Source organism: Polypterus senegalus, chromosome 17, assembly GCF_016835505.1.
Source record: "Polypterus senegalus isolate Bchr_013 chromosome 17, ASM1683550v1, whole genome shotgun sequence".
Lineage (NCBI taxonomy): Eukaryota > Metazoa > Chordata > Cladistia > Polypteriformes > Polypteridae > Polypterus > Polypterus senegalus.
The window spans coordinates 17,142,571-17,168,034 of NC_053170.1; the positions used below are offsets into that span (position 1 = coordinate 17,142,571).

At 40.1% G+C, this 25,464-nt stretch overlaps 1 protein-coding gene across 1 annotated transcript; it reads left to right on the top strand.

Moving 5' to 3' along the window:
• The first annotated feature begins 45 nt into the window (after nucleotides 1-45).
• LOC120517412 (death-associated protein 1-like) lies at nucleotides 46-25,029 on the top strand. The gene is made up of 4 exons (XM_039739732.1): nucleotides 46-251; nucleotides 9,242-9,341; nucleotides 20,939-20,981; nucleotides 23,220-25,029. Exons 1-4 carry the CDS (start codon nucleotides 197-199, stop codon nucleotides 23,337-23,339), a joined length of 318 nt encoding a protein of 105 aa, XP_039595666.1. The 5' UTR covers nucleotides 46-196; the 3' UTR covers nucleotides 23,340-25,029.
• The last annotated feature ends 435 nt before the right edge of the window (nucleotides 25,030-25,464 follow it).

The following is a 25,464-nucleotide window of genomic DNA, read 5'->3' on the forward strand; positions in this document are numbered from 1 at the left end:
TTTTTTCTCTTCTTCCAGGGTTTCATCGAATGACCGCTTACCTCCCATTTTGTACACACCGTGGTCGAATCCACTTCGGTCAGGTGGCGTTTGTTTTGGTAGCGTGGAAGGGGTGCGGAGACGCCGGATGGTAAAACTGAGTCTGTGTTAAAACTCCAGCGACTTCGTGTATTTGGTCAGAGTTCGGAAAACGGAGATGTCTTCACCGCCCAAAGAAAAAGCGGAGACGCGGGCCGGTCACCCGCCTGCAGGTGAGACGAGCTTGCAACTAGGGAAACCTTAAGGATGAACGCGCGTTCAGATGAAGATGCGCCCTAATCCTAGAGGCAACAGGTCCGATAGAATTATTTGAGCTGATAGCGTACGAAAGCGAGTTTAAAATGGAAGGTAAGATAGGGCAGGCATAAGCTGTAAACAGAGATACACGCCGTACTTTGACCAAAAATAAGTGTCTGGTACAGGTGTGGCAACCAGGCCTCGAGCAGTGCATAACCACGAAGAAAGCAAAACTTTAACCCGTGCAATGCGTAGAGTGAGGTTCGACGCACAGAGTTCTCAGGGGGCGTTGGGCAACGTAGCACCGACGTTTCTGAGGACCAGCCATACCAACTGCACTTCAGAATAGGTAACCCAACTGGATGCCAGACCATCTAGGAGGAGCTTTGATCGCTGCTGGGAGTGAAGTTGTTGAGGCCATCAGGGGGCGCTTACCCTGTGATCTGTGTGTGGATTCAAATAATCCAGTGCAATTTGTGCTGTTAAAAATGGCACCGCCCTTCGAAGTAGATTTAAAATTGAGTCCCTGTGGTCATAAAATACCAAATAAAAGATCCCAAGAGTAGGGTGTTGCTTGATGTTTTGGCTAAAATGGCCCATGACTTCCTGGTCATTCTGGCCCCCTGATCATCCCCTGTTCTTTACTGGCTAAGTATCACTCTCACCTCTTAAACCACCTAAGATATAATGTGTGGTTAGCATACTGGATCAAGAATGACTGCAGTCGCATCATCCAGGTGGATACTGCACATTGATGGTGGTTGAAGTGGCACTTCACTGTTTATGTAAATCACTTTTAAGTATCTAGAAAAAGCACAAAACAAGCGTAATTAATTTTTATTAGTAGGGATGGATTAGGCCTTTGTTTTTGGTAAGACATGGTATACACAATGGAGTCTCCGGTAGGTCCAAGTCTCATTGAGATGACCAGTGCAAAAGCAAGCATCAGATAAGCTTAATAAAAATCTGTGGAGTGCTGGGCCAAGTCTTTGTAGATTGCATGTTATAAGTAACACCCACTCTCGGCAAGACATGGCTGCAAAAGAACACCTGGGGCCTCATGTATAACGCCGTGCGTAGAACTCGCACTATAACATGGCGTAAGCACAAAAGCCGAAATGTGCTTACGCACAGAAAAATCCAGATGCAGGAATCTGTGCATACTCCAACTTCCAAGTTCTTCCACTACATAAATCCCGATCAGCGTGAAATCAAACGCTCATGCACACGCATTATGTAACGCCCCAAATCCTCCCAGAATTACGCCTATTTGAATATGCAAATCAATATAACTCGCCCTTAGGCGCAGCCTTATGTGAAAAGACAATGGGAAAAGCACGGGGGGAAACATAAGAATTTCAGCGAATACCAAGTGGAGGCAAAGGAAAAACATACTATTTGTTCAAATAAGCCGTGGTATAATCAACAAAAGGAAGTTGATCGAGTGATATAGCGTGTTGGAGAAACATGAAAGCTCACATCCACAAAATCGCACAGTGCCGGAAATAAAAAGAAGTCACATATCAAAGTCGCCGTGGAAAGCCGAGTTGTAAGCCCACTGTCTGAGTGTCATATGAAAGCTTATTAGGGTACAGAGAAAAAAGCCACACGGTGGGGAAAAAGCACGAAATGTCCACTTCAATCTCGACATTTCCACTTTAATCACGTAGTTTATTTTGTCATTAAAGTAGAACATCATAAAATTCATCTTAAAATTGTTTAATTAACCAGTTTCTAAAATCACATCGTAATTAAAGTAGCACGTTAAATGCTTTGTTTTGTATTTGATTTTCTATGTGCTCTATGTGTGTGAATCACTACTTGTTTCTTAAACCGGCTCTCTTCCTCCAACTGGACACAGAATCCATTACATTCGTGATATTACAGCTCTCTGAATAACTAAAATACTGAGATGTATACGTGATGTCATTTTCATGATGATAGGAGTTAAAGCACGTTATTAAACATGTTTCACTTCGATGAAATAATTTATTGCAGCAGTACTCAGGGCGGCTCTAAGCTTGTGGTGGCACTGGGCAGAGGAAGAATCGGTGGCTGGCTCCTTCGCCCGCCAATGTCAGTAAAGTATCTTATGCACGGTGGATGGCCACGTATGTTGCAGACACTGCATAGCCTCGTGCTCATGACACAAGCATTTAACTTTTGCGAAATTTGTCGCATGCTTTTAGCTGTGTTGTTATTTTATCTTTCTGTTTTATATTCAATATATATTGGCGTAGCCGTCACTGCAGTCAGTGCTTTTCTTTCCCCAAGTAACCGATCGCCATACAATCAGCTCTGTAATAGACGTTAAGCCATCTGTAAGCTTAGCGCCGATTCTTCAAAACGCTTAAAGAACATTGAAATATCTTCGTAGTACATGTTTAATTATTCTATCCTTCACGACACTCCCAGTGAAGAATATAGATTATTTAAATGAAGTTAAAGTTTTATCTGTATAATTTAATAAACATATTTTGCTGCATTTCACCTTAAAATGATATCGTCATCATATGTAAATACGCTTTATAAAGTGGCCCAGGTTGTGAGATATTATAACTATAGTGCAAGTTTACAGTGAGGTGATTGTACTTATAAGTATAAACAGTTCTACAAGGAGCACTTGATTGGCTGCATTTAAAGTTCTTGCGATTAAACTGTTTCTGAACCGCGAGGTATGTACAGGAAAGGCTTTAAAACGTTTTGCCGTGGCAGAGACAGTGTGCTTAATGCCGTATACCGATAATTCTCTTTCCGATCAGCTGCTGCTGTGATTCACACTCAGATACAGTGATATAAATACTCCGAGTGGTGCAGTGAGAGAAATATGGAAAAAGATGATCCGCTGTGGCAACTCCTAACGGGAGGAGCTGAAAGAAGAAGAAGAAGAAGAAGTGAGAGTAACAACGCTAAAGCAGTTATGGCATTTGGAATACTATGGCTGTTCCTTCGACCATTATATTGTTACGAAGTTAATTACAATCAGATGCATTACACTAATAAACAATATGCGGTTAGTTTCTGTGTATTTATAAAGCGCGCCATGAAAATAATGAGAAATCACACAAGAACAGTAGCACTGCTTTGACGCTGGGTGCCGCCAGTTTGCAAAACCGAGCGGAGAACTTGCGTACGACAAGGTATGAGGTACCGTGGAAAAGTGCGTGGCTTTACGCCAAGTGTAGGTTTTATACATCGCGATTTGAACGTGGAAAAGTTCTTACGCAACATTTCTGTGCGTACGCACCGTTTATACATGAGGCCCCTGGTGACTTCCACCTTAAAGTTAGCACTGCTTGGGTGTGAAAACAAGATGTTTTTAAAATAATACATTAAGACTATATTAACATTACAATTTAAGTGGGAACAAAGTAAAAACAGTAGGATTTTTTTGTATGTTAATGATAGCCCAATTTATTGTGTTCCTCTACATAAACAGGATAGAACAGGAAATCACAGTCATAAACGTAACACTAGCTGTAATGTGAGGAGACCATTCAGTCCACCGCGCCCATTTGTGTAGCTAATAGCTAAACTGCCCTAGTATCTTAATCAAGTTACTTTGCAGTTGACTGTGCAGTTTGTTCCAGACTTCCACTAGTTTACATAAAGAAGTTCTTCCTGGCACTTCCTGTGCATTTGAAAAGACAATAGTTAGTAGACGTGGATCTCTACAAGTTTCAAACTGTAACGTCAACCTACAGAGAGTTAACCACCAGTTTTACCCACCTCAGCTCCAGGCTGGTAAGTATGCACGCTTCCATAGCAGTAAACCACAAAATGCACAAGCCTCAATAAAATCACAGCCAGATGTTAACCACAAGCCTCACTCAACATAACCTGTACTAACAGTTAACCACAAAGTGTGCACACCATTAGATGTACCCAGTAAGGTTTTGATTAGCTGATAACCCAAAACATATGACAGCACAACGAGTAAGACACAAAATCCAGTGAGACCCTTGTTAGTGTCAAAGACAGTGTCTGATAAGTAAAACTCTGCAATTCACACCTTGCCGTACACCAGAACTATGAGAATTACCTTCACAGTAAGCATAAACTATATGATCAGCCTCAATCTGCAGTAGGCCATTAGGCACACATACAAATGAAGCATTGTACTTGTCTCTGAGGAAACCCGGCCAATGTTCATGTCACTATCAGGCCTTTATCTGCAATAAATCAAAAGCAAGTCTATATTTACATATTTGGCTGACACCTTTATTCAAGGTTAATTACAACATTTGAGGTACAATTGGTTATGTTTCTTTTGTTTTTCCCAATTGAACACAGGCAGGTGACGCGACACAGTGCCAGTAGTGGGATTTCAACCCACAACCTTGGTTTTAAAAGTCCATAACCACTACACCATGCTTCCTGTCTGTTCCATAAACTAAGAGAGAACCCTAACCGACTTAGGTTAAACCACAAGACTACTGCAGCAGGGTGAGGAGCATACATACCTTTATAGTAGGGTGCCATCAGATGTTACTGAGGTGTCTTCCAGATAGTAACTACTAACTACAGCAGTGCACCACAGGACAAAGTAAGGACGCCGTCACCATTTATTAGTAAAAGAGTGCATTATTGCATAGAAAACTACATGGCACACATTCTCATTCCATCAGTAAAGAGCAAGAAACCCATGCCTCCACTATAGCCCCCAAGATTTGTGTATCTGTAAATTGGTGATCTGATAGATGTACAAATCTGAATAAGCCTATAGTAAGTAAACAAGCAAGTTCGTTTTATTTATATGGCGCATTTCAAGAACAGATGTCACAAAATTCTTTACAAACAGCCATCACAGACTAAACGTAAGTGAGCTAATAAATTAAAACCAGGAGTAAAATGCATAGACGTATGAAACAATTTAGCAACACACAAAAAGCAAGCCTAAGCAAATTAAAATTAAGAATGAAATACGTAGATATGCACAATAAAACTTCACAGCCCACAAAAGCAAGAATGAACAAATTAAGACCTGGAAAAAATGCATAAACAACACGGCAGACCAGCTTGAACAAGCTTGAATAAATGGGCCTTAAGCTTCCTTTTAAAAATGTCCTCAGTGTCCACTGATCTCACATCTGCAGGAAGAGAGTTCCACAATTTAGGGTCCTCAGCCTCAGAGGCACAATCTCTTTCTAAGTCTGGTGTGCAGGACAGTTAACAAACCCTGCTCAGAAGACCTCGGAGACCTGAATGTGATATAAAGGTGACAGTAGGGAGGAGTTTCACCATGTAGGGGTCTAAAAGTGAGAAAGCAGGATTTTAAAATGAATTCTGAATTTCAGGGGAAGCCATTGGAAAGAAATCGAGTTGGGTGTGATGTGTGATCTTTTAGATGATCTAGTCCGGAGCTTTGCAGCAGCTGTAGGGGATCCTGTGAGGAATGAATTTAAACACATGAACAGAGAGTTGCAGTAATCAAGGCGAAATAACACAAATGCTTTGACTGTCATGTCCAACTCTGTTGAAGATCTACAGATGTAGATGATTACACTGTAAACCTGCTGTAATGAAGTAGTGCCTGAGCAAGCCTCACATATATGCCTACTAAAATTAAAATCACACAGTGTGCAATTATGAAAGAGTAGAGCTCACAGTTAGGCCTCTATTAGCAAGACATTAGGAGGCTCCCCTCTCACTTGCCATCAATTAACTTCTGATATGAGGTGTCCTGTGTAGAGGTTCACAAACAACATCTCTACAGCAGTGAAAGACGACATTTACATCTCTTTGTTAAATTTCAATTGACATACAACAGCCACAAGCCTATGCCGGTAATTAGCAGAACAACATCCATGCTCAAGTAAAATTTATAATACATAAACACTTGAGAGGATAAAAACAATGAGCCCATAGAGACATGCACGTCTGCGTTACTAATTTAAAGGTGTCTTACATGCATCTGCATTAAAGCATTTTAGTGAGTGCTCTTATCATTTTCATACCAAATATTATTGAAGTCTTGAACACTTTTTGTTTATGCAGTTGTAATTTGTACGTCATCTGAGATAAAAGCATTTGCTAAGCAAAGCCATGTAAAATGCAGGTAATAATTTAACTGTGCTCAGTTCACACGAGAATAATGTTCCTCTAAATGCATCTCTTGGCATAAAATTGAGACCTGAAAGTTTGAAATAGAATTCTTAAAGAGGCCCCAATTAACATCAAACTGTGAGACACACCCTTCTTCTGCCAACAGTAAACTGCAAGACACTTGTGCCTGTACCTCCAACTGTGGGGAGCTCTCCACCAACAGTAAGATGCAAAAAACTCTTGTATTTTTTTTTTTACTGTTAGATAACTACTCCCTAGTAAACCACAACGACCCGCGTGATGTACGAGGTCCAAGCCACAAAAATCACAAGTTCCACAAGTGTTAAATGTTACACTCCATCACTAGGACTTTGTGAACATTTAATCAATATACTGTCAGTCCTAAGGAAGGTTTATACCAGGCGGAAGCCACAAGACACACAGGCTTGATTGGTGGTTGCTGTTCTTGGCCTCCTGTGCCAATATCCGCCACACAGTCTCAGTTTTACGAAGCAACCAGCATCCTGACCAAACAAAGGAACTGCAGCATTCGGCCCCTCCTACACCACCCAGCCATGATCAAGCTTTTAGTCATTATAGCCTTAAGATTTTCGGTTAACACAACTGACAGGTTGCTACTATGTCATGTATGGATGGTCTCAGGCTTAATTCCAAGAAAGAGGTCATGTGGGTGGTATTTGGTAATTTAGCATGTCAAGCCCTACCTAATTCCCGAGAATTCAAATGGCTTGTGTAGCGGGAAGTCAAGTAAAATGACACCTTTTATTGGCTAACTAAAAAGATTACAATAAGCTTTTGAGGCAACTCAGATCCCTTTCTTCAAGTAAGATGCAATCATTCCATCTTGTAACCATTACATCTTGCCCAAAGAAGGGGCCTGAGTTGCTTCCTCCAATATCACACCAGTTTCTCAGACACATCAAATTTTGTTGCTGCAACACAGTTACCAATTTATTTTGCCACTTCAACGACTTTTAATTTAAAACCAGCTTCATATTTTGTTCTGATTGAGTGCTCCATCGTAGATAAGGGATGCTCTTACGATAAAGGTGTATAAGGATGTGAGATACATAAAACAGTGCAAGCGTTGCTTCAGAATAGTCCGGGTATTACTGTGTGGTCACGTAGGCACAACACATAGAAAAAAAAAAGGCAGTGTGCTCAGTGGTGACTCTCTCAGGTGGGTGTTAGTATATCATAATCTTCTGGACCAATAGCGTGAGTTTTCAGCATTCGAATTATACGACCGATATTATAAAATACCAGAAATTATATGGTAAAATCAAGCCCCGACTTATCCGTGGGAGAACTTAAACACGAGTATACACGGTATGTTTAACATATCCCACTTTATGTTCCTCAGAGAGTCTGACATTCTCAGGTGTTGTTGATCTAAGGTAGCATTCAGATTATCTACGCTCAGCCAGTGATTTCTCTCTAGTTCACAACGTGTGCGAAAGACAGTTGAGATGAGCCAACGCTTGGATTTGTGATGACAGCAGCATATCTCAAACTTAAAAATCCACTTAAAAATTTAGCATATTAGTCTTTTTTTTAACCAGTTTTGGTAGTTGGGAACCTCTTACTCTGCTTTTGGGATCATACCTTACCTGGAACTTAAAGTGTGAAGACTTTTAACCTGGGAAATTAAGCTTGACTCATTTGATTAAACAAATCCAAGTAAATTCATGGCAGGCTTAATCCAAGACCTTCCTTAATGTTGTGTGTAAAGTAGGCCTGTTCAATCATAAAGGAATCACCTAACCTACTAATACTAATTTTAAATCACAGAAACAGAAGTGTGAACCTGACTTGGCCCAGCAACATACCTCACCACATTAAACCAGTTCTAAAAGGGATAGAATAGACTGGAAGGAATGCAGAGTGTCCCTGCAGCCATAATTTCATTTCTGTATTCTGAATGTGCAGTACCACACTGACACTGCAGGGGGCAATGTTGGGTTGGTATTAATGCACTAGAATTGATTGGTAGAGCTGTAAACTGTGTATTATTTTTTCATCCTGCATATTCAGAAGTGTAACCTCAAATGAGTTATAGTGAAATTTTCAGTTTCAGTTACTTTGTGTTTATGCCTTGTGAACAGGAGCTGAGTGAGGCCTTGTAACCTGCCACCTGACCAGATAACAAGTGCAGATTCTAAATGTCAGTTGATACTCAAGTATTCTTGTTTTTGTAGAGAATGGTTTTAATTTGTCATAGAGAATTGTGGTTGAAACTCAAATTAAGAATGAAATTTACCTCTTGCCACAGAAAGCACACAGTTTTGCATAGAGAAAAAATAATTTACATGATACAAGAGTGCTGAATCACAACTACTGTAGGTTTTTTTCTCCCAGGTAAATCTAACTTTTTGTCTTATTTGTCAAGAATTATTTAATATGTCACGTTTTCAAGCACCAGTAAGAAATAAACAATCGAAAACTATGTCTTTGCCACTAGCAGAAAAATCGGAAGCATTAATGATACTGTGAATAAAACTTGGAAAAGTGTTATTTTTTACAAGCGGTATACTTATTCATATTTTAATGTTCATTTGGATGAGCAAAAGATGTGTGATATGAGTTCATACTATGTGATTTGAGAATCACTGAAGACCCCAGTGACTTAGATTGCCCCTGTTGCTCATGCAGCCAAGCCCAGTAGCAACAAGCATTAACTGTTACCTCAACCTGTGCAGGGTGTAGCTCAGTGTAATTTGGAAAAATGGGATGTGCAAAGCTCTCTGAGCATACAAGGTCTTTATGTTAGCATCACGTAAATTTGAGGCATAATGTGGTTTTCCTTTAGACTTTTTATTTTTTTGCAGCTGCTGTTGTGATTAGGCTGCTGGTAGTTTGCTTTCATCTCATAAGTAAGGTTTTCTCTGTTCTTCTTTAGTAAAAGCAGGAGGTATGCGCATTGTGCAGAAACATCACCTAGGGGGTGATCACCAGAATCATGACAAGGATAAAGACAGCAAGGAATGGGAAAGCAGCAGGTAAGAGTAACTCTTGTTTGTAAATTCCTCTTAAGGTTAGTAATTTGAATTATGGGGATTTACTTATTGTTATCAGCTATCTATATATATATAATTCACTAAGGCAAGACACCCATGGAAAGCACGCCGGAAGGGTCGTGGATTCACTAAGCCACCGACAAGTAAGACGCCCATGGCGCACGCAGGAAGGAGCCACGCCCACCAACTCTAAGACCATTGGATACGACAACAACTCGCAGAACCACGCCCACCAACTCGGACGCCATGACACAGGAAAAACGGCGTATTTTATGTTCATCTGTCGTAGAGTCCACATGCAGCTCTGAGCCATGTTGACTGTTCATAGAGGCATGTTTCTCACGGAAGTGAATCGCTATATGCAGCGTGTAAAACAGTTTGCGAGGGGTATCCCATGAGATCCTTAAAACAGTCCTTTAAAACTGAGGTTAAAACACAATGAAGGAAGCCGTCTTTAAAAACCAATAAGCCCTGTGCCTCTGTTTCATTACCGTCTCACCTGCTTTACCAATGCAGGCCCTGCAACAGTTGAGACGCTCTCTCAGCAGCTGACCTTCTCTGTGCCTGACCGGTTCACACAGAGGCTCCACACGACGCGGCAGGACTATCTAAGAAGAGGCATGTTTGTCACCGATGTGAATCGCTGTATGCGGCGTGTAAAACAGTTTGTTTGTCGCAGATGTGAATCGCTGTATGCGGCGTGTAGAGCAGTTTGCGAGGGGTATCCCATGGTCTTGCAGTTGGTGGGCGGGTCTCTGTTAGTTTCTCTTGCGAGTGGGCACATGACCAGGCAGTGTGTGTGTTTCGAGAGCATGGGTGGACGCGACAGCACCATCAAAGAAGATTCATATTTGTCGTGGATGTGAATCACTGTATGCAGCGTGTAAAACGCTGTATTGTATGTTACATCTTTTCATTCACCTACAGTCGTATACACAATAAAGTAAGCAGTCTTTAAAAACCGAGTTTTCGGTTACAACGCATGACCGCGTGCACCATAGCAAACTGTTTTACCCGCTACATACAGCAATTCGCATCCGCGACAAACATGCATCGTCTTAGATGCTCCTGCACTTTGTACACACCCCCTTCCCACCTCGCTACCACCGTGGTCGGGTGTCTTGGTTGATTATATATAGAAAGGCAGCCAAAACCGCACAGAGCAATGAATAGTCTACGTGAGTCACAGGTGCATCTGGACTGTGCAAAGATGACAACGACTCGAGTGACGAGTTGGAGGTGGGCACATGAGCGGGCAGTGCATACTGAACGAGAAATCAGCAGACTAGCATGATCGAGGGAGCTGAGTGGATGTCCTTCTCCTCTCCTCCCGTTCCACCCTCCGCGCCTGAGCGCCGCACGGACGATTGTGTGTTGGTTCGTTCCATGTATTGTTACAATGTTGCTTTTCTTGCTGATTTATTACATTACTGATTTTTGAAATGTTAATTTTCTCCCTGTGCTTAAAAATCATTAAAAAACCAGCCTGATTATGTGGCGTATGGTACGCCGTGGGTTGGCTATTAGTAAAGTATAAACAAAGAAGTTTTACATACAAGTAAGGTGACATATTAGTTGACAAATTGTAATCTTAACATTGGGGTACACATTTCAAACCAATTACAGTTCAATAAATGTTAAACAAATGAAGAATGCAAACTCAAATGTCTGCTAGCAGCTTTTAACTTAATCTATTTCAAAATTTCTGTTCAAAACCAATAGCTTGTTGGCATTCTTAACCACTTGGACGTTTCTCTATGTTGTCATAGTTAGCATATTTTCGTTTCTTTGTCTTTGAAGCTCATCTTTTTCTGTAGAGGAACAGTGAGCTACACCAGTTTGTGGCTCAATATGTTTAATATACATTTGACAAAATAAAAACCCTAAAGAGAAGTGAATCCTTACCAAATTTAGGCTCAGGAACTACAACCTAACTGTGAACACCAACCACCACAGAGAAACCTGGAAACTCAGAGAAAAGAGAATGTGCAGTCACTAAGTACAGAGAGAAGAAGTGACAGAGATGCATTTCCTCTCATCTTGAGTACCAATAACAGAGGCAATAAATAGGCTTGGCTTCTCCCTTCTTCTGGAAGCTTTGTAAGACTGCGGCCTATTTACTGTTTTGTGTTTCATGTGTGTAACATGGGTTTTTTGTATTGAGTACTTCTTCTACAGAGACATGTAGGTTAGGGTGATTAGAGAATTTAATTAGGACAGTGTGACTAGTGGTGGGCCGACAGCTCCACCAGAACTGGTTCCTTCCTTTCCAGTAATGCTACTTGTGTAGACTTGACTCCCCTTTGGGAATATGTAGCTTCTCAGGCTGAAGGACAACATATAGACAGCCCCTAGTCCAAAAAGGATAAGTGTCCTCATAAGAAATGTGACAAACATGAGGAGACCATTCAGGCAATCGAGCCACTTTGTTTAGCGAATAGCTAAGCTGTCCCACGTCTAAGAATAACATATTAGCGTATCTAGAGATGTGTCCTTGCATTCATTAAATAATTTGATTAATTAGTTTAGTTTATAAAGTTTATTGCTAATACATAAGTAAATTAAACTAATTTGTATATTGTGAAAGGTGTTCTTAAAATAGATGTGGTAATTCACTTCCTCGCACAAAGAATTTAACTAGTTCCATGTACACAGTTTTAAAAGGGCACGCTTTTTAGTTATATAATGTATTTTCCCCCTTATCTCACGCTGCATAAAAAATAACCACACTAGTAAGATCTGATCGGCCTGGATTGTTGCCAAATAAATCTTTTAGTTCAGACAGGATGTTAAGATGCTGCCACTTCAGGAGAGATATGCAAATTCATCAAATGATCACAAGTTAGACTCAAAACAGTGTTTTTTGTATGACTGAGTTTATAAGAATTCAATAACTCACACAGTTATAAAATTAGAAACATACTGCTCACGTCAAGGGTCTGCTGACAACAGAGGAAAAAATCAAACATTTTAGCATGACTGAAATTATAAGGAGAAAACCTGTAGAATTCTAAGAGTCCTGCTAAAATGAACATCTAGTAGATCTAAGCCAGTTGGTCGCCTGGTGCCTCAGCGAATAGCCTAACCCAAGTCAAATTTTCAAGACCAATGTTCAGTGGCAGAGTAGGCCCAACTTTGATACAGACAGACAGACAGGCGCCTCATCTCCTTGCTGTGTGACCTAAATAAAAATACCAATATCTGGAGGGTTAGTTCAGGGAGATGTTGAACCTCAGTAAGGAATGTGAAAATAAAGAAGGATAAAAAAAAAAACAGTGGAACAGTCATAACTGTAATAATAACTAGAGATACACATATATAACTTAACGTGGATCAACCTCCTACATACTCTGTTGTTGGCAAAAGTAATGGCTCTTGAACTTTGTTTTAAATGTGACTGCTGGAATTTGTCACAGTTACTGATACATAGTTGAAAGTTTATTGGTCATGCCCATTGTGAAGGCTAGGGTGGCGTGAGTGAGCCCCAAACAAACACACACACGCAACAGTCCCTGATTCAAACAAAGGGTGTTTATTACACAATGTACCTTGTACACACAAGCACAAAAGTAAATGGTCTCTTCTCCTCTTTCACCTCCTCTCTTGTCTCTACCGCACTGCTATTCTCCTCTCGAGTGTTTCCATCTTTCCTCCCAGCTCTGACTTACCCTAGACAAGGCAGTGCAGTCCCTTATTTTAAGGACCAGGGAATATTTCCAGTGCTAGGGCTCCGGCCCATTGTAAGTAACAGGGAGTGTATCTCCCTGCAGCGCCCTCTTGCAGGACCCACTGACCTCAACAGGCCCGCACTTATGAACTGTAATTCCCAGTATCACCTGCGATTTTCTGACCAGGCATTGATATTCAGGGCTGCTGCCATCTAGTGTCCAGGGGGAATAAACATTCCCCAAAGACAGTCCTCCCCTGTCCGTTTCCATCCTGGTCACAGTAGGTAGTACAAATATATGCGGGCTTGGGGCTTCCTTTCCAGGTAAGGGATCTTCTTCTCTTCTGGTCAAGATGAAAAAAGAGCGAGTCTTTAGCATTTGGTTTTTTAGTCGTCAGAAGTGTAAAAGGAATCAGGCACTTTGATAGTGTAAATTAAGCTAGCGTACAAAGTAATATTCTGCACACATCTTCATGTCTGATTTGCACCTTTAAGTTTCGGATAGGTTATACGTGATAAGTTTTCCTATAAATGTATAGAATGAATACAGTGCTGGGTAGTTTCTGCTCTCAAGACAAAAAAAATGAAAAAAATAAAATGTCCTGCGATTGGCAGTTTCAGACCTTTGTGTGTTTTTTGGGGTCTCTTTCCTCTTTCTTGTGATGAGTCTTTCATGTATGAGCACTATTGACCTGGGAAATTACTGGTTTGGCCTTGTGTACAGTATGTGAACCCAGTGAATGGTGGTAAATTCCTGGAATAGTTCACTGTATATTATAACTAAAGCTGGGGCTATGCTTGAAATTTAGATTTAATAGAGAATTAATTCAATGATTCAAATATGTCGGTATGGAAGGTACAGAAAAACTTGATGATGTGTACCTGCTGTAGTTTGTTTATTTTAATAATCAGAAAAATACATAGTTATTTTTTTAAATGCACAACTTGACAGTATTACTCCCTAATAATAAATTGACTTAAGCCACCATAGTTTCACCGTGTTTTCAGAAGCATTTGTATACGGTTGCACACGGTGTGTATGCAAGATTCTTAGATACTTTTTTTCACAGGAATCCTATATGCTCAATTGGTTCATTGCTCTTTAAGGTTTATTCCATAATACAAAAGCTGAAGTATTGTCTGGCTGGTTCTGAAACAGAGAACATGTTAGGAGCTGATGTTCTTTACATCTCTAATTTACAGGGTTTAACAAACAACCACCACTGTCTACTAGTGTTGGGTGGTATACCGGTTCATACCAAAAAACGTTTTTTTATTTATGTTATGATATGGATTTTTCTTATACCGTAACACCGATTTAAATAGCGTAAACAACATTCAGAATCTGATGCAGCAGGAAACTGTTTAAGCGGGGGGACATTTTTTCACTGCTACACCGCTAAACATGCATGTAATGGAGCACATGCGTTAGTGGAGGTAATGCACGGTGAAAATGAACAGAGAACATTCTGAAACTGAAGCTGCAGCAGACGATAAAGTTGCACATGGTGACACAGAAGAACTTTTGCCAAAAAAGGGAGTCATGTCTGTTGTCTGGAGATACTTTGGTTTTAAAAAGTCGGATGTTGACCATTATTATTTTAAAATGTCTGACTGCTGTTTCTATAGTACTGGCCAAGTAGCACTTTTTTTTTTCCCCCCAATACTTGAATACTGTGTAATGTACCTGGGTACTGTGTAATAGTGTGATGATGCCGGTCCCCTACAGACTCCCTCTTCCCACATGGGAGTCTGTTGAACCAACACTGTCGATAGTTATGACCGAGATGAGCTGACAAATCTCATTGAAGCCAGAGGATGGTGGAAAGTGCTCAAGTGCTTTTATTAAAAACAGTCAAAAGTAAAAACAAATGTCCATTGTGCAGTGTTAAAAAAATACAGTACCCAAATAAATAGCAAATCCATAAAACCAGTGAAACGTGGGGATAAAATCCATAATAAATAAATCTGTTAAAATAGACGTTAAAATGCCGTCTCTCTCCTCACTCGATCGCAGCCCACCACCTTCTGTCTCCCCGGCTCACCCATCACTGGTGGAGCTTCTGCAGCACAAGCTCCTTTCTGACGACCCCCGGCTTGGCTGCCGCCATACTGCGCAGCCAGACTGTCTTCCTTCGCACTCACTCAGTTGCTTCTCGGAACCATTGGGATGCCTTTGCAGTCGCTGCTCCACGGATCTAGAATGCCCTACAAGAGAACTTGAGAATGCAGCAGATTGTGGGCTGTTTTAAAGAACATCTAAAGACTTTTTTTATTTTATTTAGGAAAGCATATTAACAAGAATGGCACTGTTTATTGTTGTTTTATCTTGTTTTGTCTTTGTTAAATAGTTTTATGTAGCACTTTGAGGTTTACTACTAAAGTAAAGTGTCTTATAAAAAAATGTATTATCATTATTGCCTTACATCTCGCTCACCCCATTCTACACGCTTAGTCAGTGGGGAGAACCAGCCCCTAGAGCGACTCAGCCTACGCTACCTCACGGAGCCCCAGCACGTGCTGCCATCTCCTTCCTGGTGTCTGGTTCGTCTCCCATGACTGCCTTTTCCCTTCTTTAACCTCCTTCTGATCTATCTTTTCTTTCCTTCCCCCTATCCTGCTGGCCCATAAATATGCATCTCCATGGACGCAGCGCCTTAATCACACACCTTAGGAAGCCGATGAAGCAACTGAGAACGATCGCTCCCCCACGTGCAGGTGCAACTCACCCCAGTTACCTTACAGGCTACCAGTAAAGTAGCAGTGTTAAAACAAAGGGGTAAAGGGAAAGCTGAAAATAGCTGTCCCCATTTCTGAAGCAGCAAAATGTGTTAGGGTCATTCCAATTTCTAGATAAACAATGTTATGATTGCATCCAGTTTACATTAAAAGGATTGGTAAAATTTAAGGAATACATTCAAATAGACATAAAGACCCTGTAAAATATATTCATTTTGATTATGTTGATTCTGCCAGCTAAAGAAAATGAAATATAAGGCCAACTGGAAATAGTCTTGATCAGTAGGCCTGAAGTTAATGTTAAAGTATAATTGGACTGAGTGCTTCAACTGTTCCCCGATTGCAACTTCTGGATATTTAAATTGTTATGAAGCAGGGAAGAGTAGGGAAGATTTTAGACATGTATATGGGGGTATTAGTGAAGAATAGTTCAGTCATAATTCTGTTGAATGTCTATTCTGCAAAGCATTTGTGTTAATATAAGATCTCCATGTCCTATCCCATGACTTACTGGTACTGCATTGCAAGTAAATTCCTGCCTTCTCTATAGCGCCTACAGGATACAGCCTAACTCCCACTGACTTCAAACTGGGTAGGTTGATCAATGGATGAAGACAAACTAGTTGCACCACAGCTTTTTTCTGTAGTTACATATAAAATCAGCTGATTTCTATTTCTCATTTCTACTTTCCTATTGTAGCACAGCAAAATGCTAAAAATCAAGAGGATAATGTTAAAGCCAATGTATGCTAAATAAAAAGACACTTTTAGCTAAACACTGTATAATTTGGATAGATACAAAAAAAAGCATCTGCATGTGTTTTGCATTTTCAAATTCAAACCACTTTGTACATCAAAGCTCATGGTATGTTTTTTGAACAGCAGCTAACTGATTGATATCAGTCTCAATCAAAGATTAGGTTAAAATGCATCATTTACAAGCCCCGGTGCATATTTCATTTGCATCCTATTTTCAAAAATATATTCATAGAAAAGAACATTTTGTTCAGAGTTGTATGCAACAAAGACATTGTTGGTTCAGTTTTGAGCCAAAGGCTTGCCCTTCAAACCAGGTAAGTAACTTTTAAGCATATTTTTGTATTTGTTTTTTAGCCATGGTTTGCATAACTTTTGGCAAGCCTTTATATTCATTTAGTCACAGGTGCTTTTATCAAAAGTGACTTAAAACCTAGAAATGTGTGCAAAGATGGAGATTGTACCAGGACTCTGCAACAATTTTACTTATGGTACAGCATTACCTGCACCATAGATCAGGGGTGGCAAACTCCAGGCCTGGAGTGCTGCAGTGGCTGCAGGTTTTCATTCTAACCCTTTTCCTAATCAGTGACCAGTTTTCACTGCTAACTCACTTTTTCCACATCACTTTAATAGCCCTGTTAGAAGAGTTCAGCCCTCTGAATTTATTCCTTTCTTCATTAAATGACAGCCAAGCAGAAATGAGATGTGAATCGAGCTAACAGATGACCAGCTAAACTGGGATTTCAAACTCCAACCAATTTCACTCCAATCACTTTTCTTAATGAGAAGCCAATTCTTGCTGTTGATTAAACCCGTTATTTAATTCCATGGCTTCTTGCTGCTCTCATTCTGTCACAGCAGACATTTCGAAAACTGTTGTTTTTCTGTTCTTTCTAAAAGCACCGTCAAAGTGTTTTGGTGACCTGAGAGATCAACCTTACCAAGACCATCACCTCTGTTTAGTTTCAGATATTGTGTAATGGGCACAGGGGAGCTGGTCATGTGGTGGCTTGTTTTGTGTCTCATTATTGTTTGGCTGCTAATTAAAGAAAAAGAAACAACCATAGGGCCTGAGTCAAGTTAATTAAAATAAGTAATCAGCAGCTGAAAACTGGCCACAATTAAGACGATGGTATGAATAAAAATCTGCAGCCACTGCGGCACTCGAGGCCTGCAGTTCGCCACCCATGCCATAGATAATCTGTAACAGATCTGTTGAATCTTGAGTATGGAATACATTCTGGAAAAATGGGTCTTTAGTCCTTTCCAAAAAATAATTGTAGTGGTGACACTGTTACACTGCACCGTACAAAACCTAAGAACTGGTCAGCAGAGGGTCTGTGGCCCCTCAAACTTCTGTTGGTACCTGGGCCGGTGTAACACATGCCATGGTGTTCCAGAGTTGCACAGGATCAGGCAAGGTAATTCTTCCCATATGGGTGTACAGATTTTCATACCTATGAAATCTTATAGTGAAAAAATAAATAAATGTGGCCTCATGCATTCATTTGTCCAGGAAAGTGTTGGTTTAAAATGTGGTTAAAAAAAAACACTTCTGGAAAAAAACATGATCACTAAAAAGTGGACATTGTATGTTACCTGTACCCTCCATTAGTATTGGATATGCAGGACTGCAGTAACTACAGGGGAATAAAATTGATGAGCCACAGCGTGAAGTTATAGGAAAGAGTAGTGGAAGCTAGGTTAAGAAGTGAGGTGATGATTAGTGCACAGCAGTATGATTTCATGCCAAAAAAGAGCACCACAGATTCAATGTTTGCTGTGAGGGTGTTGATGGAGAAGTTTAGAGAAGGCCAGAAGGAGTTGTGTCTTTGTGGACCTGGAGAAAGCATATGGCAGGGTGCAGGAGCTGTGGTATTGTATGAGGAAGTCGGGAGTGGCAGAGAAGTATGTAAGAGTTGTACAGGATATGTACGAGGGAAGTGTGACCGTGGTGAGGTCTGCGGTAGAAGTGATGGAGGTGGGATTACATCAGGGATCGTCTCTGAGCCCTTTCTTATTTGCAATGGTGATGGACAGGTTGACAGACGAGATTAGACAGGAGTCCCTGTGGACTATGATGTTTGTTGATGACATTGTGATCTGTAGCAATAGTAAGGAGCAGGTTGAGGAGACCCTGGAGAGGTGGAGATATGCTCTAGAGAGGAAAGGAATGAAGGTCAGTAGGAACAAGACGGAATACATGTGTGTGAAAGAGAGGGAGGCCAGTGGAATGGTGAGGATGCAGGGAGTAGAGCTGGCGAAGGTGGATGAGTTTAAATACTTGGGATCAACAGTACAGAGTAATGGGGATTGTGGAAGAGAGGTGAAGAAGAGAGTGCAGGCAGGGTGGAATGGGTGGTGAAGAGTGTCAGGAGTGATTTGTGACAGACGGGTATCAACAAGAGTGAAAGGGAAGATCTACAGGAAGGTAGTGAGACCAGCTATGTTATATGGGTTGGAGATGGTAGCACTGACCAGAAAGCAGGAGACAGAGCTGGAGGTGGCAGAGGTAAAGATGCTGAGATTTGCATTGGGTGTGACGAGGATGGATAAGATTAGAAATGAGGACATTAGAGGGTCTGCTCAGGCGGGACAGTTGTGAGACAAAGTCAGAGAGGCGAGATTGTGTTGTTTTGGACATGTGCAGAGGAGAGATGCTGGGTATATTGGGAGAAGGATGCTATGGATAGAGCTGCCAGTTAAGAGATAAAGGGGAAGGCCTAAGAGAAGGTTTATGGATGTAGTGAGAGAGGACATGCAGGTTATGGGTGTAACAGAACAAGAGGCAGAGGACAGGAGCAGCTGAAAGAACAAAAAGAAGTAGTGCCACCTCTTGGCCAGCATCATTGGACTGTACACCTCTTTGGCTGTGTCATCACACACGTTACAAGTGCACATGCAGTGCATCAAAGCAAAGAAAAGAATTTAAGAGGAAGTAATGTTCTAATATCCCCCTGGAGGACAATTATAGTCTCTCTCTGTCTCTCACTCTCTCTCTCTCACTAAGCAAGACAAGCAAATACGTTGGTTTCATTACCTCATGGAACTGACCTTTACCAAAAAGGGAATATTCTTTTTCTGAACTGAGATGCCACCTGTGGATTGTCTGATCTGGTGAACTTGCAACATATCATACCCGATGATGACCAAGCTGACCAGAAACTGTATTTCAGTTTCTGCCACAGTTACTAAACCTGACCGTATTACAACTGTGTGAGTTCTAGCATTAAACCAGACACAGCTAAAATGTCAGTGCATCTTGCCCAAAAGCTTGCTAGTGAAGAGCAGCACATAGGAGACAATGATGAAAGACAGGGGCTCTTCTTAACTACCCCCCACTGTATTTTGATTATTCATACCTGATAATTTATATTATTTTTTTTATTCACCAGTTACATCCCATTGATTCTTTTACTTTAGTTTACAAAAAGTGAAAGGCAGTTACTTACATTTTAAGTATTATCTTTGTTAACAAATAATTCATAAAGTTGTATACAGCATAGGTACATATAAACTCACATTATCACATTTAGGGTTAAAGAGTAAAGTTAAAGTTTAATTTGTTTGTCTCTACTTCATTGACATGTTCTAAAGCACTTTAAGGTACATCCTTTGTATGAAACTGTGCTATAGAAATAAATATTGTTGCCGTTGTAACGTTAAGTTTTATCTTATTACTATGTTAAGCAGACATTAACAGTGATGATAGTATTAAGGTTTTAAAAAGGGTACTTTAATTGTTAATTATGATTATTTCTGTAATCAATCATCTTTAAATAATATTTCTTTAGGAGTGCAACCCTTAATGTAAATAAGCCGTCATTAACGTGTCCCATTTCTTTATATCCCATTATTCTCATGCAGCACCATAATATTAACCCTCTCGTGGGTCGCTAATCATGTGTTTGTATTGGCAAACGTATCCACTGGCACTTTCTTCATAAGGTTAAGTAGTATTTTGATATGATATCAATGATACTTTACATTCATTAAGACATTAAAACTATTCCGTCAATCTGCTATAGCCCTGTTAAATTTAACAGATGTGTTAGACTGTGCATTTTTGATCAAATATACGTCAAAATGGTGAAATGTTGATGTACTTTATCCTCATGTGTATCTTTGTCTCCACATGTCAACACTGAATATTTTGGATGCGTCTCCCATATGTTCTGATCTCCTTAATTACAGTATACGTATTTGCAGTGTGCTCATAGAAGGACTGTTTGTTGTCGGTTAAATCAATTTTCTCCACGTTTCAGGAACAGCAGTGTATTACTTTATAAATGACGTTTACTAAAGCATTTTAGAAATACTACAGGAGGGCATTATTTGATGTGATTATGTCCCTATTTAAGTCAATGTTCTTGATCAGTGAGTATGTTAACTCTTTATTTTTGTTTTATTTTAGCCCTCCTAAACAAACACTTATCATTTCTGGAGCAGTGACACGGGTAAGAATGCCCTTAAATTACTTTAATGGTTTCATTTTTTTTTCGGTCCCTGTTATGCCTGTTCTGAATGAACAAGATAGCTATCATCATTTTTTAAATCAAAAGTGACCATGTTATCTTTCAGTATGCTTTTTCTTAGAAGCCATAACGAAACGTCCTCAGGCTCAGAGCTCACAGACCATTACAGCTGCATGTTTACCAAGAACTAAACTGAAGTTTCGAGATAATGCTTTGGGTGGCGCCCATCATCGTTACACCCATGACAACTCTTGAAGTGCTGAGAGTAACTGAGTGTTGTTGTGGTTAGCAGTATGGATTAGTAAAACATTGATGAAAACAGGCCAATGTGTTAAACCAAACTCGTCAATCTCTATTCACGTACTTCTTATTGAGCTGAGCTTTGAGAGTCTAAATACTACTGTTAGTGACATTACTTGGTGACATATTCCATGTATCTGTAATTCTCGTGTGTGAAGAAAAACTTTCTAACATTTGTGTGAAATTAACCCTTAACCAGTTTCCAACTGGGTCCCCATGTTCTTCTTGAAGAACTCTTTTCGAAGTAACATCTGGGGTCCACTGTACTAATTCTCTTCATACTTTTGAAAACATCTCTGTCACTCCTTAATCTCTCTCTTTGCATCTATTAATGATGTTCAGCGTCTTTAGTCTTTCCTTATACAGTAGCTCCGTAGTGACTACTTGTTAATGCTTCTGACATGTCTTGTTTGATCTTTTACTTAACCAGTGACGTGTGTTAAGCATGCTGGCCTGTAATTTCCTGGATCAGCCTAATCCGCATTTTTTTTAATATAAAAAATGGGACAATATTTGTTAGCCTTCAGTCCTTCGGGATATTCCTAGGAGATGCTGGATTTTTGAAACCTCCAAGTTAAGTATTTATATATGTTCTCACTAACCTCCTTAAACACACATTCTGCTCAGTTTGGATGCCATCAAGAATATGCTGATCACCCAAAGGCTACCGGTGCATTTTCAACGTTCACATTCAACAACAACATTTATTTATATAGCACATTTTCATACAAACAGTAGCTCAAAGTGCTTTATATAATAAAGAATAGAAAAATAAAAAGACACAATAAGAAAACAAAATAAGTCAACATTAATTAACATAGAATAAGTAAGGTCCAATGGCCAGGGTGGACAGAAAAAACAAAAAAAAAACTCCAGACAGCTGGAGAAAAAAATAAAATCTGTAAGGATTCCAGGCCATGAGACCGCCCAGTCCCCTCTGGGCATTCTACCTAACATAAATGAAACAGTCCTCTTTGGATTTAGGGTTCTCACGGAAGGGCTTGATGAAGATGATGGTCACGTAGACTTCTGCCTTTTAATCCATCCATCATTGTTGGAGCATCATGAAGCTTTGAGTAGGTGGAGGTGGCGCAGGCAACCACCACAAAGAAACCGGAAAAAGAAACAGAAAAGAGAGTAGGGGTCAGTACGGATTTTAGAGCCACCATGAATAGTTATTATGAAGAATTGAACATACAGAGTATCAGTATTAAGTTAAATTAAATTAAATTGAAGTTATAGAAAGGCCATGTTAAAGTAATGTGTTTTCAGCAGTGTTTTAAAGTGCTCCACCATATCAGCCTGGCGAATTCCTATTGGCAGGCTATTCCAGATTTTAGGTGCATAGCAGCAGAAGGCCGCCTGCCTCACCACTTCTTTTAAGTTTTGTTCTTGGAATTCTAAGGAGACACTCATTTGAGGATCTAAGGTTACGATTTGGAATATAAGGTGTCAGACATTCTGATATATAAGATGGGGCGAGATTATTTAAGGCTTTTTAAATTTTAAAGTCAATCCTGAATGACACAGGCAACCAGTGTAGTGACATCAAAACTGGAGAAATGTGTTCAGATTTTCTTTTCCTGGTTAGGATTCTAGCAGCTGCATTCTACACTAACTGCAACTGATTGATGTCTTTTTTGGGTAGTTCTGAGAGGAGTGCATTACAGTAATCTAGTCGACTGAAAACAAACGTGTGAACTAATTTCTCAGCATCTTTCAGTGATATAACATATAAGCATCACATTCAATCCATGATGCATTCTGAAAGCATACTATACAGAATTAACTTTGGTCTTTGAGTGAGTGGGATTAAACCTGTGAAGAATCCAAACCATGAGGATCTCAATGTTCAAGATCATTTTATTTTATTGTGAGCTGGATGATCTTGACTTTTTTTTTTCCCCCCCCTTTCTTCAGGGTGATAAAGATTTTCCTCCAGCTGCTGCCCAAGTGGCTCATCAAAAACCACAGCCTTGTGTCGAGAAGCTTCCTCCACCCCATCATATTAACCAGCATATCCATCAGCCACGCAAGTGAGCCAAGACAAGAAAGCACATTCATCCATATGGGTTGAAGGCAGGTTTAATGGGAGGTAAATCTATGGAGAGGAGAGAAACTTTTGCACTACACTGGAGCTGCAGTCTATTGCATTTGAATGAAATTGCCCTCTTTTTTCTGACATACTTTGAATGCGACTTTCTGTGTTCCTTTAAGAGCTACTCCTTGACCCTCTCTTGAAAGGGCTGTGCTCTTAGAGCAGGCATGGTGACCATTACTGAGGATTCATTTGTTGTAACTAAGAGTTTTCCCAGTGATGTCCTATTTTCTGGTATAGTTGATCACTCCTATGAAAAAAGGCAGAAGTAACGTTTATTTTAAGATAGTGCCCTGGACTTTTATGGAAGGAATGAGAGCCATTGAATTCAGGAGTGTCTACTGCTGCTGTGTGATCTGCTGGAAACCATCAACTGTCTGCCCTGTCGGCGGAGTGCTTGTTAAATCAAGGCCCAACAAAAGGCCCTACTATACTGAGGCCAGAGTGTGTTCTGCAGTGATTGCTGAAGTTGTCTTTGACATTTGATCATTTAGTGTTCTTCACTAAATTACGCCCCCTTAACAGTTTATAAAGCTTACCTATCAGCTTACCTCAACCTTGGTTAAGATGAGGAAAACAGTACAGGGAAAGTGAATTATAGTTTATTGTAGAGGTGAGAGAATGCACAAACTTGAAGTGCGTCATCTTGGACCTGAAAATAAATTATGAAGATATAGTTTACCAGGTGGGAGTGGGATACTTAGTTCCAAAGTGGCACACATGTTACTCCAACATAGATGGTGCACTTTTTACAAATTGGGACCAATGACAAAGAATACAAATACTCTTAGCTGCCTGTTATAAAAATGAGTTCTTTTTCTAAAGTATATGGATAATAGTACACAATAGGGAAATCTGAATATTTTTCATGTTATAATTGGAGAACAGCACAGTTTTGATCATGCAAACAACGCTGTTTTTATTATTTTAAATGGCATTCAGAGGTGACCAACACACACAGTATTGGCTGCATTCCTTTGGTTAAACTATCATGGTAGGAAAATCAGAAATAGAAATGTAAGCGAGCGCTCTAAGCCTGCACCTTAAATGAGGTGGGTGTGGGAGCCTGTATTTCCTTACCACCAGGGGTCTTCTTGTGGCCTGATGCCCTTCGTTCTGTGAAGAGCCACACTTGTCCCGTCCTGCTGTGCTGCCATATCAGTGTAGAGTGAGATGTGAACGTGTTCCTTAGAGAAACAGTGGGCCTTGAAGGGACCTATCAATCTGTACATTTCAACAATATACTGTATTTGCACTAAAATATTGTAGAAATATTTACAGAGAAGTTCATTTGGGTGTTAACACTTTTTGTTTTGTTACCAAGCTGGCTGAGAGAAGACAGCACTGTTTAAGGAAACGGAAGTTCCTTTCTCAAGGAGTAGCTCTTCACGATGCATCTTTGCCTTTTGCCGTGAAATTTTGTTGGGTAACCAAGGTTAAAATTGTTTTTATGATTTAGTGTTTTTATTACAATCAACAAGCTCTGCCTTTCAGTATACAGTTTTATTGGTATTTTGTTCGCATATTTGTTTTTAGATCATGGCTTTTGTTTTACTTACCTGCCATCTACAGTATTTTCTATTGATTTGATGTTTTGATTAAAGATACAATAAAAGTATTCCAGAAAAAAAATTCCACTTTTCCCGTCATGTTTTTGTGTTCTTTTCTTTCTTTTTTTTTTCATTTTACAGGGTTGGGTTGGTTTAGCTGGTAGGCATGGCAGTGTTAAGATACAGGGGTGTTGGGTGAGGCCATGGGTATCCATCTCCAGGCCTGGAGGGCCGCAATGGCTGCAGGTTTTCATTCTCACCCTTTTCCTAACCAGTGACCAGTTTTCACTGCTAATTCACTTTTTTCCCCGTCACTTTAATAGCCCTGTTAGAAGAGTTCAGTCCTCTGAATTGATTGATTCCTTTCTTCAGTAAATGACAGCCAAGCAGAACCGAGCCGACAGATGACCAGCTGAACTGGGGCTTCAAACTCCAACCAGTTTCTTAATGAGAAGCCAATTCTTGCTGTTTGTTAAACCCGTTATTTAATTCCATGGCTTGTTGCTGCTCTCGTTCT

Bases quoted from the DNA above. Each gene is read 5' to 3' on its own strand.
- LOC120517412 (XM_039739732.1), top strand. From the start codon at position 197: ATGTCTTCACCGCCCAAAGAAAAAGCGGAGACGCGGGCCGGTCACCCG. The intron at 9,342-20,938 runs GTAAGAGTAACT...GTTTTATTTTAG, and splicing joins AAGGAATGGGAAAGCAGCAG to CCCTCCTAAACAAACACTTA. The intron at 20,982-23,219 runs GTAAGAATGCCC...CCCTTTCTTCAG, and splicing joins TTTCTGGAGCAGTGACACGG to GGTGATAAAGATTTTCCTCC.